Below are 15,190 nucleotides of genomic sequence, written 5' to 3' on the forward strand. Positions count from 1 at the left end.
AAAAAAAAGGTTTTAACGGTTTTTTGTTTTTTTTTTAACGCTGCTTGAAGGCTCTCGACCGTTGGGCTGTCGACAGGACTGTGTGTCGTGAAAAATAAAATGAGGGGCAGTTCGACCAACATGAGAATCAGACTGCCAGCCGCCTGCGTTGTCTTGGAAGTGATTCTGATAATCCTCTTCGGTACTTTGGTCAAGTATGACCACGAAACTGATGCCAAAGAATGGCACAAGTATACCATTGAGGACCACAAAAACATGGCAGCCGTAGATAACGACTTTTACTTCAGATACCCGAGTGAGTATTGGACTTGTTTTTTTTTTTTGTCATCCTACAGATGATTTCAGCAATGTATTATTATTATTATTATTATTATTATTATTATTATTATTACGGTAAAGGTAAGGTAAAGCGTTTTTAAAAACATGGCAAACCACTATAAACTATAAACTGTGATAAAATGGGTTGAAATTTAAGCCAGTTTTTTTTTTGTGAAAGTGTGAAAATAAAGACGGCGTTGTACAGTGTATGTCTGTGTCTGGGATCGTAAACAAACTTCGGGTATTTTCTACAGCCCATCCCTACAACAGTGAAATAACCTGATCGCAACGGAGACTGAAAAGGGAGTTGCAAAACTATATTCTTGAAGATATTTTTGCCTGTTTGCTGGGATCTTATATTTCAGAAAACCCCTAAGACAAAGCATGCTTCCTCCAGTCCAGGGCAGGCTTGAGGCACGGAGACTGAACTGCTCCCTCCCTCCCTCCCTCCCTCACCCCCCCTAAGAGAAAGGGGGCTCCCTCCAGTCCAGGGCAGGCTTGAGGCACGGAGACTGAACTGCTCCCTCCCTCCCTCCCTCCCTCACCCCCCCTAAGAGAAAGGGTGCTCCCTCCAGTCCAGGGCAGGCTTGAGGCACGGAGACTGAACTGCTCCCTCCCTCCCTCCCTCACCTCCCTAAGAGAAAGGGTGCTCCCTCCAGTCCAGGGCAGGCTTGAGGCACGGAGACTGAACTGTCCTTCCCTCACCCACTTAGAAAAAAAACAACCTCCCCAGTCCATCTTGATTTTGTTCCCCACGTAATTAATTGCATGTTTAAACTCATTCAGTGGCTACCAGCTGAGAGTATATTTCTCGGGCAGTTTTTTTTTTTTCCAGTGTCAAGCCAGCGAACGAAGCGCGTTATTATTAAATTTAAATTAAAAATAAACACACACACACAAACACACACACAGACACACACAGACACACACACACACACACACACAGGGGCGGGGCTGCTCTCACCGTCCTGCACTTTCATTGGTTCAACGGGTCGTGGGCGTGGCTTGATAAATTGACCGGGTCCCGTCAAAATCCTTTAACATCATCACACTTCTTTGGAAAAAAAGTTAGGCATTGGCAGTTTTTTTTTCTAATACGTTAGGGAACTCGGCTTCAGCTTTTGAGCTGCAGTCCAGGACGTGTCGTTAAGACGGGGGCTTAAAAAAATAAATAAAAATGACGGGCTATTCGACCAGCATGCGAATCAGACTGCCAGCTGTCTGCGTTGTCTTGGAAGTGATTCTGATAATCCTCTTCGGTGTTTTGGTCAAGTATGACCACGAAACTGATGCTAAAGGATGGCACAAGTATATCAAGAATCACAACAACAAATCCCAGGTGGAAAACGACTTTTACTACAGATACGCGAGTAAGTATCGGACTTTTTTGTTTTGGGTCGTTTTTTTCAGTCTTATTAAAAATTCTGCCGGTCCCGTCTCAATGACTGAAGAGAAATCAACGTGTGTAATTCAGTATATTGTAGAAATTAATCTGCAGAAAGAAATTTGAGAAACATCGGGCTCCCGTTCAAAATAACAATGTAATTTTATATTTATATTCAGAGTAACACAGAGCGCGTTTTGAATTCACTTGCACGTCGTGCAGGGTCGACAAAGTTTGAGACACGTTTGTAATTTCGTTCATGTAATAAAAACACAGTGTGTGTCTACGAGACAAAAAAAATCGAGTAAGCTTTTCAGAGAACGACATTAACGTATGCTTTTAACACGATTGTCTTAATGATACTCATAGAAAATATGTGAAAGATATCTGTGTTGCGTGAAAGTCTGTATTTGACTAAGGCGTGGGTTTGAACGATGCATGACAGGTGCTAGACAGCGATGAAAACCAGCTTCGTCTGCTAAATAAACAAATAAGTATTTTCAAACCGTCTCGTCCCTTCTTTATTTAACTCCCGCTTTTATTTTCAAAAGGAGATGTTACAAAACTCACCGAGAGCGCTTCAAATAACTTGAATGCTATGACTTGGAGTTAATGAAAGTCTGTCGGTTTACTAATTAGGGGTGTTCATGCAGGTATAAGGGAGGAACAACATCAAAGTCCTATCTCCTGGCTATTTGAATAATAATATGCTGAAAATCAGGACTAGAGTGCTGGTGTCACTTTCAGCCCCGGGCTGGGTGCGCCAGCTGTGCGTAAACTCTTAGCTTAGTTAAAGCGTAACGTTGATTTTACACATCACTAACTTTACACGGGCTGCACCAGCTATGATAGTTAAAACTTCGCTGTCGCTTGAATTTTACGCATATCTTTAGGGAGGTGTAAGCTGATAATTATAGATTCTAAAGTTTCTTATAGGATTGAATAAGATAAAAAGGAATAATTTTAAAATTATTGTATGAATTATTTCCATTTCAGAAGGATTCATATACACCGTCCTATAGGATCTCCTATAGGATTTCCTGTAGGATTTTTTATTCACCAGGGTTACATTTTAATGTATAATTAAATATTTATATTTATTATCCGTACAAGTTACGCAGTATTTGAGACAGGTTTTTATGAATAGAAAATGTCTCAGAGAACATTAATTCAAGTTATTAAAGTTATGATCAATAATTGATAAACTTTCCTAAAGGTTTAAGATATGAAACACTTTGCCCTCTCAGTACCCCGATTCAATTTTAATCAATTAATTTATACAATTTAACATTCTAACTCTCCCATTCAATTATATTCTTTTTTCGGTAGTTTAATGATCCTGTCCATACATGTTTCTTCAGTGGGAGTTTGGACCAAGCCCTCTGAAATATCCTCACTTCTAATTGGCTACCGAGCAGCAATGACGTCACCGACTTAGTATCAGGGTCTTAGTGATAAACTAACACATATTGTCTTAAGTGCGTGTGGTGCAACTGAATAAGAGAGCGCTTAGTTATAAACTAACTACTAACAACTAAGGACTTAGTAGAGACTTTACGTTTTAACTTAGGGATGAGCTCATAGCTGATGCAAGCAGGCAGTGGTATATGTGGGTATAGGATTGAGACATATTTAAAAAAAAAAAAAAAATCTATACCAACATGATTTAGATATTTTATTTCACATCATGTAGTCAAAAGAAACTACAAAATGATAATCGCTCAGAGTCTCCCAGAAGGAAGCCATAATAGCAGTACAGTATTTCATCTTAGATTTCGAAAGGTCACACGTTTCAATGTGTGTTATTTCCCATGAAGTATATTTGGGGGAAAACTATACAAAGCGGAGGTGTGTAATTCAATATGATGACATTATATCGGCAGGTTTCATTCGACTCTATGAAGCAAAACCAGTTAATTCTAAATGACCACATAATGCTCCCGTGGGTGTTTGTGCAAATGTCTGTGTGTGTGTGAGAGAGAGGGAATGATAATTGCCCTAAAGCGAAGTCCCAGGCCAGCAAACACAGGTGCGTACTGAAGTTTTGATTTGGTTGGCCTGTTAAGAGACTGGAAAACGAGTCAGGCATTAAAGAAAGACAGGCGAGGCTGGCAGAGCCGTGTTGTGCAACGCATTGCATTACACGTCTGTCAACACTTGTCTTTGCAAAGATTTGTGGTTAAGAAGCTTGTCTGACCTGTTTTTCTTTAAAACAAAACAAAAAAAAAAATACTTGGCACGCATTCACTCCTGTCAAATATATTAATTACACTTTGATTGTCAAGTAATTACAGGTAAACTATACTCTCTCTCTCTCTCTCTCTCTCTCTCTCTCTCTCTCTCTCTCTCTCTCTCTCTCTCTCTCTCTCTCTCTCTCTGTGAATTATAGATGAATCACATGTCATCTTTGGTTTCAAATAAATAATGTCCTGCTATTCCCTCAGCAGCCTTCTGATGTCTGCAATCACTTATTATTACAATTACTCAAATAAATAAACAAGGGCAGTTTGGGACAGTTCAGGATTTTCATCTAGGTATTATTTTCTGTTTTTGTGTTTGTCTGGGGACTGCCAATGAAAACGAGCTCCTAGCTAAATCTGGAATGACGTGTCGGAAATGTTAAAAAAAACCCCAAAAAAACCAAACTACGTTGTCCCTGTCAAATAAATACATAAATAAATACATTTCTGATCGTCGCTTGCAAGCAGAATTCCTTATAGATCCTTGCCATTTCTATGCACATTCCCAGTTTGGTTTCTTCTGTCTCTTGGAACCTGCTCTGTTATCCGTGAGTTCTTTGAATTACTGTGCGGTTGCCGTGGGAACAAACCTGCCATTCAACTGCTGGTTACAAAGAGGAATCGAGGGCACAGTTACTCACTCACAGGAGAAGCTGGTGAAGTCAGTGTCGTCTTTGAGCTGTGCCAGTGGCCCCGAGCCAAAGCAAGACTGCTCTGAGAATGAGACAGGACGGAGAACGCTGCAAAGCGTTTTTTTTTTTTCGTCTAATTGATTGTGTTGAAAATAGGGCAGCCTAATAACTCTGTGCAGTGTCTCAGTCAGATCACTCACAAAACATTGCCCGTCGCAAACTAGTGTGAAATAACAGCATTGAATAGCAAACGAGGAATAAAGAAAGTCTTTACCTAGACAGTTCCTTTTAACTGGACTAGTTATAATGAAGGCTGTATTTTTTTCATATTGAAATACCTATTTTTAGACACTGAAATTTTACCATGCAAAAAAAAATACAGCCCCTTGAACTTTAGGATTGAGACGTAATGAAAACAAAAACAAAATAACTAGATGAACATCATTTTGATCTTTTATTTAATATCAGTAAAGTCAACCAGAAGGAAGCCGTAATAGCAGTACAGTATTTCATGTTAGATTTCCAAATGCCACATTTTTCAATTGTCAGTTTTTCGCTAAGTATCTGGAAAACTATACAAAGTGGCGGATGTGTAATTCAATATGTTAAGATATTGGAGGCTGTGTGGTCCAGTGGTTAACGAAAAGAGCTTGTAACCAGGAGGTCCCCGGTTCAAATCCCACCTCAGCCACTGACTCATTGTGTGACCCTGAGCAAGTCACTTAACCTCCTTGTGCTCCGTCTTTCGGGTGAGATGTAATTGTAAGTGACTCTGCAGCTGATGCATAGTTCACACACCCTAGTCTCTGTAAGTCGCCTTGGATAAAGTCGTCTGCTAAATAAACAAACATACCACGTAACATTATTCAGCAGGTTTCATTGGACTTTTTGAAGCACAACCAGTTAATGTAGGGGGATGCAACACTTTTGTCCAGAGCTGCATGTTAAGGTAGATATTTAACAAGATGTGTGGTGAGTGAGAGCTGACAGGTTTCTAAGCCGTGCTTCCCTGGCTCTCCTGTGCAGGTTTCCAGGATGTGCATGTGATGATCTTCATCGGCTTCGGCTTCCTCATGACTTTCCTGAAGCGCTATGGTTACAGCAGCGTGGGCTTCAACTTCCTCATCGCCTCCTTCTCCCTGCAGTGGGCCACCCTCATGCAGGGCTTCTTCCACGGCATGAAGGAGGACGGCAAGATCCACATTGGAGTGGAGAGGTGAGCGCCCGGCTCACAGCCTCAGCACAGCCCACAGCCTCATCACAGATCACAGCATCAGCACAGCTCAATGCCTCATCACAGATCACAGCATCAGCACAGCTCACAGCCTCAGCACAGATCAGTCTCAGCACAGCTCACAGCCTCAGCACAGCCCACAGCCTCAGAACAGCCCACAGCCTCATCACAGATCACAGCATCAGCACAGCTCAATGCCTCATCACAGCTCACGGCCTCATCACAGATCAGTCTCAGCACAGCTCACAGCCTCAGCACAGCATCATCACAGATCAGTCTCAGCACAGCTCACAGCCTCAGCACATACTCAAGTGAAACATCAGACTGTACATTTTAAAATACCTCCCTATCAATCCACTTATTATGAAACAAATCCTTTTAAAATAATTCAGCAGTAGTTACAGCGGCTTTACTTCGAGTTCCTTTCTCTTCTCCAGCATGATCAACGCAGATTTCTGCACTGGCGCCGTGCTCATTTCCTTCGGAGCGGTACTGGGAAAGACCAGCCCAGTCCAGTTGCTGATAATGGCAGTGTTTGAAGTCACGATCTTTGCGATCAACGAGTATGTTATTCTCAACGTTGTAGGGGTGAGTGCCACTGACTGCATCAGCTTTACAACTGCATCATTTAAACAAAAAAAACCAAAGGAAATTATATTAGTGTACAGCACCAGACAGCTCAGCCCCGCCCAGCTGTGTAGCCTTCTACTGGCAGAGGCGCTCCCTCTAGTGGTGTTAGGAAGAACTACAGCAACTTACCCGATAAGAATCACTTTTTGATCTGGTCTTTTTCTTTCTTTCTTTCTTTCTAGAAATGACACCATCTATATATATATAAGTTTATATATATATATATAAGTTTATATATAAGTATATATAAGTTTTTGCATCATCACCCTGTAGAATAAATTAATTTTGCTTCATAAAGTCGAACGAAACCTGCTGAATAATGCTACATTAACATATTGAATTACACACCGCTTTGTAGTTTCCCATATAACAAAAAAGTGACAAAAAAAAAGTGACATTTCAAAATCTAACATGAAATACTACTGTACTACTATTATGGCTTCCTCCCGGTTGATTTTTTGTTGCGATATCGTTTTGTAGTTTCTTTGATTTACATCATGTTAAATAAAAGATCTACAGAGTTTTGTTGTTTTAAATGATGTCTCAATTCTAAAATTCGAGGTCTTGGCCCTGGCTGCATATCTTGTCTTGATGGGTTTTTATTGCTTTGCAGGCGAAGGACGCTGGCGGCTCCATGACTATCCACACATTCGGGGCTTATTTCGGTCTCGTGGTGACCCGGATCCTGTACCGTCCCGAACTGGAAAAGAGCAAACACAAGGAGGGAGCTGTCTATCACTCGGACCTCTTCGCTATGATCGGTACGACAGCATCACACTGATTTAGCTCCTTTTGCATTCAACCAGTGCTGTATTCACGATGTCCATGAAATCTGCCCACTGCTGTCTAATATGTAGCTCCCCGAGAAAATTTTATTAAAGAAAATTTTTTATCACTTAAAAATAAATACAGTTTGCCTGATTGACGCACTAGCTGTTGCGTTCAGGAACCTGGCAGCCAGTTTAGTTTGCTTCCTTCCTGGTAAATGATTGAACGCACACCGCACAGAGCTGCGCGATTTCTTTCAAACGTCTTCAACGAAAAAAAGACAAGAAACCAGTCTGATTTGGAAAAGGCTACCAACAAATGTAATAAAAAATCCCAAAGCAGAACGATCCTGCCCCTCAAACGGTTGCCTGATAGAGATCTCCGCAGTGCATTCTGGAGCCCCAAGCTGAATGATAACACACCCCAGTCCTTGTTAGTGAATAGAGCCCTTTGCTAGTGTGAGTTCTCATGACGTTGCCCTTGGCTTGCAGGCACCATATACCTGTGGATGTTCTGGCCCAGCTTCAACTCTGCGATTACAGCCCACGGAGATGACCAGCACAGGACGGCTATGAACACTTACTACTCCCTAGCCTCCTGCACCCTGGCTACCTTCGCCATGTCTGCGCTGGTCAACCATGAGGGCAAGCTGGACATGGTAAGAACGACGCGATAGTGCCCGTCGATGAAGGCTTGCCCGCAGCGGGAGTTTTTCACCAAGTGCCTCGGTTTGGCGGTGTTGAAAGATGTTTAGCTGTGGGGTGTTCTGATAAACTTGCACACTGCTGTACGATTGCAGTGTTCTGAATGGTAAACCCAACGCAGTGTTGTCTGTGCGTGAGAGGCTAACCCCCCCTGGTGGTGACTCCCTGCAGGTGCACATCCAGAATGCCGCTCTCGCTGGGGGCGTGGCCATGGGCACCGCAGGGGAGATGATGCTGACGCCCTTTGGGTCCATGATCGTGGGCTTCCTCGCTGGGACCATCTCCACTCTGGGCTACAAATACCTCACGGTAAGCAGAGGTCCTGCAGCAATCCACTTCACTGAAACCCACAGAGCCAGGGACTTGAGCAGCTCTGAACAGCACCAGACCCAACGAGTGCATTTTACGGTCTCTCTTAATCCCTTATAAAGGTTGACTCTGGTAAATGTGCAGTTTTCCCATGCTTGGTTTTTGTGCATTTTTTTTCTATATCAGTCTCAATCCTACAATTCTAGGATTAACTTTTTGGCCCCAGCTGTAGCATAAGCCATGGAATCGGATAGGACAGGTTCTGCTGTTCTCAGGGCTGTAACGATCTCATTATGTTCTGCCTCCACAGCCAATCCTGAACTCCAAGCTGAAGGTCCAGGACACTTGTGGGATCCACAATCTGCACGGCATGCCAGGGATCCTGGGGGCCATCGTGGGGGCTGTCACCGCGGCAACGGCCACCGCTGACATCTACGGAGACGGGTGAGGGCTGTGGGGAGATCTCTGCCTGCTGTGTTTCCTTACTTGAGCGGTACAGCAGGGATAGAAAGAACGACTCCTAGTTTGTAAGGCTGGGACGATTCCGCCTGGGTGTTTTAACATCGATGCATCATTTTCCAAAACAAATTACATCTGATTATTATTATTATTATTATTATTATTATTATTATTATTATTATTATTAATTGGTCATTTAGCAGACACTTTTATCCAAAGCGACTTACAGAGACTAGGGGGGTGAACTCTGCATCATCAACAACTGCTGCTGCTGCTGCTGCTGCTGCTGCTGCAGAGTCACTTCCAATAGGACCTTGTTTGTTTTACGTCTCAGCCGGAGGATGGAGCACAAGGAGGTGAAGTGACTCTGCAGCAGCAGCAGCAGTTGTTGATGATGCATAGTTCACCCCCTAGCCTCTGTAAGTCACTTTGGATAAAAGCGTCTGCATAATAATAATAATAATAATAATAATAATAATAATAATGTCGGCTGGCTGTATTTGCGATCTTGAAAATGAAGACTTCTAGTGGAGATGTTCTGACTCTGGGGGTGGTGTGTGTTGCAGGATGGAAGACGTGTTTCCTGATATGGCTGCAGGCGACATAAGCGCGTCTCAGCAGGGCATTCGCCAGGCCGTGGCGCTCGCTGTTGCCATGGCGTTCGCTCTGGTGGGAGGAGTCCTCGTTGGTGAGTCACAGTTTTTATTATTATTAATGTATTCGTCAGATGTCTTTATCCCAGACGACTCACACAGGTGTTACAGGGCAGCACAGGGTTACAATGCAAGCTTCATATTTAAATATAGTGTAGTTTACAGTCAGTGCAAATAATAACACTACTAGAATACAATATGAACTAGGATGCTATGTATAATAATAACACTACTAGAATACAATATGAACTAGGATGCTGTGTATAATAATAACACTACTAGAATACAATATGAACTAGGATGCTATCTATAATAATAACACTACTAGAGTACAATATGAACTAGGATGCAGCCAGTTAGGATCACAGCAAGTTATATCTACAATGACATATTAGCAGTGCAATAGTGCAAGGATAGCAGATCAGCTGAGGATCCAGTAATGTGGTGCTGAGGTCAGGCGAGTTAACTGTGTGGTATTGCACTGTAACTGTGTGGTATTGCACTGTAACTGTGTGGTACTGCACTGTAACTGTGTGGTATTGCACTGTAACTGTGTGGTATTACACTGTAACTGTGTGGTATTACACTGTAACTGTGTGGTATTACACTGTAACTGTGTGGTATTACACTGTAACTGTGTGGTATTGCACTGTAACTGTGTGGTATTGCACTGTAACTGTGGTATTACACTGTAACTGTGGTATTACACTGTAACTGTGTGGTATTACACTGTAACTGTGTGGTATTACACTGTAACTGTGTGGTATTACACTGTAACTGTGTGGTATTACACTGTAACTGTGTGGTATTACACTGTAACTGTGTGGTGTTGCACTGTAACTGTGTGGTATTGCACTGTAACTGTGTGGTATTACACTGTAACTGTGTGGTATTGCACTGTAACTGTGTGGTATTACACTGTAACTGTGTGGTATTACACTGTAACTGTGTGGTATTACACTGTAACTGTGTGGTATTACACTGTAACTGTGTGGTATTACACTGTAACTGTGTGGTATTACACTGTAACTGTGTGGTGTTGCACTGTAACTGTGTGGTATTACACTGTAACTGTGTGGTATTACACTGTAACTGTGTGGTATTGCACTGTAACTGTGTGGTATTGCACTGTAACTGTGGTATTACACTGTAACTGTGGTATTACACTGTAACTGTGTGGTATTACACTGTAACTGTGTGGTATTACACTGTAACTGTGTGGTATTACACTGTAACTGTGTGGTATTACACTGTAACTGTGTGGTGTTGCACTGTAACTGTGTGGTATTGCACTGTAACTGTGTGGTATTACACTGTAACTGTGTGGTATTACACTGTAACTGTGTGGTATTACACTGTAACTGTGTGGTATTACACTGTAACTGTGTGGTATTACACTGTAACTGTGTGGTATTACACTGTAACTGTGTGGTGTTGCACTGTAACTGTGTGGTATTACACTGTAACTGTGTGGTATTACACTGTAACTGTGTGGTATTGCACTGTAACTGTGTGGTATTGCACTGTAACTGTGGTATTACACTGTAACTGTGGTATTACACTGTAACTGTGTGGTATTACACTGTAACTGTGTGGTATTACACTGTAACTGTGTGGTATTACACTGTAACTGTGTGGTATTACACTGTAACTGTGTGGTATTACACTGTAACTGTGTGGTGTTGCACTGTAACTGTGTGGTATTGCACTGTAACTGTGTGGTATTACACTGTAACTGTGTGGTATTACACTGTAACTGTGTGGTATTGCACTGTAACTGTGTGGTATTACACTGTAACTGTGTGGTATTACACTGTAACTGTGTGGTATTACACTGTAACTGTGTGGTATTGCACTGTAACTGTGTGGTATTACACTGTAACTGTGTGGTATTACACTGTAACTGTGTGGTGTTGCACTGTAACTGTGTGGTATTACACTGTAATTTGTTCCTTACTCTCCTTTTCAGGGTTTATTCTGAAGATTCCCATCTTCGGATCTCCCCCTGACACAATCTGCTTCGAGGATCAGATATACTGGGAGGTAATGGACTTTTTATCAGTGTTATAAACCAAAGAATAAATCAGGAAATGAAAAACAAAAATAAAAAGCTATTTGTGTTTCCAAACTGAAGACGCAGACAGCTCAGGGGGGTTAGAGGGGCTACCAAAAATGTTATTAGCTTGGTTAAATCACATTAAAAAAACAAATTCACACTATGTCCACAAGATGGTGCTGTTGACCAGGAGTTGAATGCCATTCCCTGTAAAAGGCGACTGCAGCTTTTCTTTCATCTGAACGAGGCTGTCACAGAAACAGATTTCTCTACCTTTTCGATTTAATCAGACTGCACTGATATATTTATTTAGTGCTGCTGACTTATTGGGCTTTACAATGCTTCCCTATGCTTTACCATACCTCTCTGTGCTTTACAATGCTTCCCTATGCTTTACCAGCCCTCTATGCTTTACAATGCTTCCCTATGCTTTACCAGACCTCTCTGTGCTTTACAATGCTTCCCTATGCTTTACCAGACCTCTCTGTGCTTTACAATGCTTCCCTATGCTTTACCATACCTCTCTGTGCTTTACAATGCTTCCCTATGCTTTACCAGACCTCTCTGTGCTTTACAATGCTTCCCTATGCTTTACCAGACCTCTCTGTGCTTTACAATGCTTCCCTATGCTTTACCATACCTGTCTGTGCTTTACAATGCTTCCCTATGCTTTACCAGACCTCTCTGTGCTTTACAATGCTTCCCTATGCTTTACCAGACCTCTCTGTGCTTTACAATGCTTCCCTATGCTTTACCATACCTGTCTGTGCTTTACAATGCTTCCCTATGCTTTACCAGACCTCTCTGTGCTTTACAATGCTTCCCTATGCTTTACCAGACCTCTCTGTGCTTTACAATGCTTCCCTATGCTTTACCAGACCTCTCTGTGCTTTACAATGCTTCCCTATGCTTTACCAGACCTCTCTGTGCTTTACAATGCTTCCCTATGCTTTACCAGACCTCTCTGTGCTTTACAATGCTTCCCTATGCTTTACCAGACCTCTCTGTGCTTTACAATGCTTCCCTATGCTTTACCATACCTGTCTGTGCTTTACAATGCTTCCCTATGCTTTACCAGACCTCTCTGTGCTTTACAATGCTTCCCTATGCTTTACCAGACCTCTCTGTGCTTTACAATGCTTCCCTATGCTTTACCATACCTGTCTGTGCTTTACAATGCTTCCCTATGCTTTACCAGACCTCTCTGTGCTTTACAATGCTTCCCTATGCTTTACCAGACCTCTCTGTGCTTTACAATGCTTCCCTATGCTTTACCAGACCTCTCTGTGCTTTACAATGCTTCCCTATGCTTTACCACACCTCTCTGTGCTTTACAATGCTTATTATGTGGTATCACTGAATGTGTGGGTTGGTGTTAGATTTCTACATGTATGAATATTAAAGTTATATATTTGAAGATATGTTTGGGGTATAATTTAAAAATGTCATGCAAAATCCAATTGGTTGTTAATTAAAAGCGCTAGTGTTGGTGTGAGTATGATCAGCATTGCCCTCGTGATCCACCCCCCTGGGCTTCTCCTTCCAGTTACCAGAGGAAGAAGACGAGGACCACGCAGAGATGACTCGCGTCAGAACCGTAGAAGAGAAACCTCTCAACGCCTAGAGAGAGCCTTCACCCCTCAGCTGAGAAACAAACCCGACCGGGCTGAGCTGCCAAAAGAAACTTCATAAATTCAACAGGAAACGCTTCCCAGAGAAGCCAGCCATCGGCTTGTGTTTATTAAGTTTCCTTTTGCATCTCTAAAGAGATCAATCCAGCCAGCCGCAGCTCACCCCCATTCTGTGTGACGATCGTCTCTGCCAGCCACACTATCTCAGGGAGGTTCAATCTGAACTGACCTGGTACTCGGCAGGCATTCGGTTGTACTTTGTGTTGTGTGCAGTTGTGTTTGTAAATCACCCTTGTGAGGGGAATAAAGTTCCCTGCTGGATTCCTTTATCTGTTCCTGATATTAAAACGTTACCTTGCCTTGTTTACTCGTTTGAAAAAGACAACAAAAAAATAAAAAGCTAACAAAAAAATGTTGTTCAAATGCTAAAATGTATTGTTGTTTGGAAATATTAAATGCGTGGATTCTGTTTTTCATGCATTGTGTTGAGTCTTAATTTACCTGAAACAGAGCCCCTGACTCTCCCTCAATCTGTACCCCTCTATACTGTAACAGAGCCCCCGACTCTCCCTCAATCTGTACCCCTCTATACTGTAACAGAGCCCCCGACTCTCCCTCAATCTGTACCTCTCTATACTGTAACAGAGTCCCCGACTCTCCCTCAATCTGTACCCCTCTATACTGTAACAGAGCCTCCGACTCTCCCTCAATCTGTACCCCTCTATACTATAACAGCCCCAGACTCCCTCAATCTGTACCCCTCTATACTGTAACAGAGCCCCCGACTCTCCCTCAATCTGTACCTCTCTATACTGTAACAGAGTCCCGGACTCTCCCTCAATCTGTACCCCTCTATACTGTAACAGAGCCCCCGACTCTCCCTCAATCTGTACCCCTCTATACTGTAACAGAGCCCCCGACTCTCCCTCAATCTGTACCCCTCTATACTGTAACAGAGCCCCCGACTCTCCCTCAATCTGTACCCCTCTATACTGTAACAGAGCCCCCGACTCTCCCTCAATCTGTACCCCTCTATACTGTAACAGAGCCCCCGACTCTCCCTCAATCTGTACCCCTCTATACTGTAACAGAGCCCCCGACTCTCCCTCAATCTGTACCCCTCTATACTGTAACAGAGCCCCCGACTCTCCCTCAATCTGTACCCCTCTATACTGTAACAGAGCCCCCCCGACTCTCCCTCAATCTGTACCCCTCTATACTGTAACAGAGCCTCCGACTCTCCCTCAATCTGTACCCCTCTATACTGTAACAGAGCCCCCCCGACTCTCCCTCAATCTGTACCCCTCTATACTGTAACAGAGCCCCCGACTCTCCCTCAATCTGTACCCCTCTATACTGTAACAGAGCCCCCGACTCTCCCTCAATCTGTACCCCTCTATACTGTAACAGAGCCCCCGACTCTCCCTCAATCTGTACCTCTCTATACTGTAACAGAGCCCCCGACTCTCCCTCAATCTGTACCCCTCTATACTGTAACAGAGCCCCCGACTCTCCCTCAATCTGTACCCCTCTATACTGTAACAGAGCCCCCGACTCTCTCTCAATCTGTACCCCTCTATACTGTAACAGAGCCCCCGACTCTCCCTCAATCTGTACCCCTCTATACTGTAACAGAGCCCCCGACTCTCCCTCAATCTGTACCCCTCTATACTGTAACAGAGCCCCCGACTCTCCCTCAATCTGTACCCCTGTATACTGTAACAGAGCCCCCAACTCTTAAAGAGAGAGAGGAGTGAGACCTTCACCCAGATCATGTTCAAAACCCGAGCCCCTAACAATGCAACTCTGTGAAAGAATCCTTCAACGGATTTTAATCGGATTAGTGATTACTCTATCAGCCCCCCCGCGAAGGATCTGCAGAGCCCTTGTCTCATGAATCACCCCCGATCCCCCCTCCTCCCGACCCAGTCTAGCAGCCTAGTTTAAAGGCCATTTAACAGGTCAACAAATTGCACCCTGCTGTGAGCTGTTTCTCTCGGCAATTACCCCCAATACGAGGGGACAGAAGGAGCATCTGGGGGGAAAAGCAGGTCTTAAATATGTTTTTTTTTTGTACTCTGTTCACACTGAATTGCCATGACAACTGCACCTGCGCGCAACAGGGGCGACTCCAAAAACTCTGAAGCGCGCCCCTCGTCTCCAACACTCTTG

The 15,190-nt window shown here is 43.3% G+C and overlaps 2 protein-coding genes across 3 annotated transcripts in view; both read left to right on the forward strand.

Moving 5' to 3' along the window:
• Window positions 1–15,190, forward strand: part of LOC117395495 (aggrecan core protein) — an 81,490-nt gene that overhangs the window by 40,215 nt on the left and 26,085 nt on the right. The window lies entirely within an intron of this gene.
• On the forward strand, window positions 166–13,494 carry LOC117395587 (ammonium transporter Rh type B). Of its 2 annotated transcripts, none has more exons than XM_059007541.1 (10): window positions 166–295; window positions 5,601–5,790; window positions 6,246–6,396; window positions 7,052–7,199; window positions 7,698–7,864; window positions 8,082–8,219; window positions 8,530–8,663; window positions 9,245–9,366; window positions 11,301–11,374; window positions 12,934–13,494. In XM_059007541.1, exons 1-10 carry the CDS (start codon window positions 256–258, stop codon window positions 13,009–13,011), a joined length of 1,242 nt encoding a protein of 413 aa, XP_058863524.1. In that variant the 5' UTR covers window positions 166–255; the 3' UTR covers window positions 13,012–13,494. The 2 variants fall into 2 exon arrangements, with proteins under 2 accessions (XP_058863524.1, XP_058863523.1); XM_059007540.1 differs by lacking the exon at window positions 166–295 and adding an exon at window positions 1,353–1,688.

Source organism: Acipenser ruthenus, chromosome 35 (genome assembly GCF_902713425.1).
Source record: "Acipenser ruthenus chromosome 35, fAciRut3.2 maternal haplotype, whole genome shotgun sequence".
Taxonomy (NCBI): Eukaryota; Metazoa; Chordata; class Actinopteri; order Acipenseriformes; family Acipenseridae; genus Acipenser; species Acipenser ruthenus.

Excerpts from the sequence above, each read along its gene's own strand:
- LOC117395587 (XM_059007540.1), top strand. The coding sequence starts at position 1,496 with ATGACGGGCTATTCGACCAGCATGCGAATCAGACTGCCAGCTGTCTGC. Across the intron at positions 1,689-5,600 it reads CTTTTACTACAGATACGCGA|GTTTCCAGGATGTGCATGTG; the intron begins GTAAGTATCGGA and ends TCTCCTGTGCAG. Across the intron at positions 8,220-8,529 it reads TGGGCTACAAATACCTCACG|CCAATCCTGAACTCCAAGCT; the intron begins GTAAGCAGAGGT and ends CTGCCTCCACAG.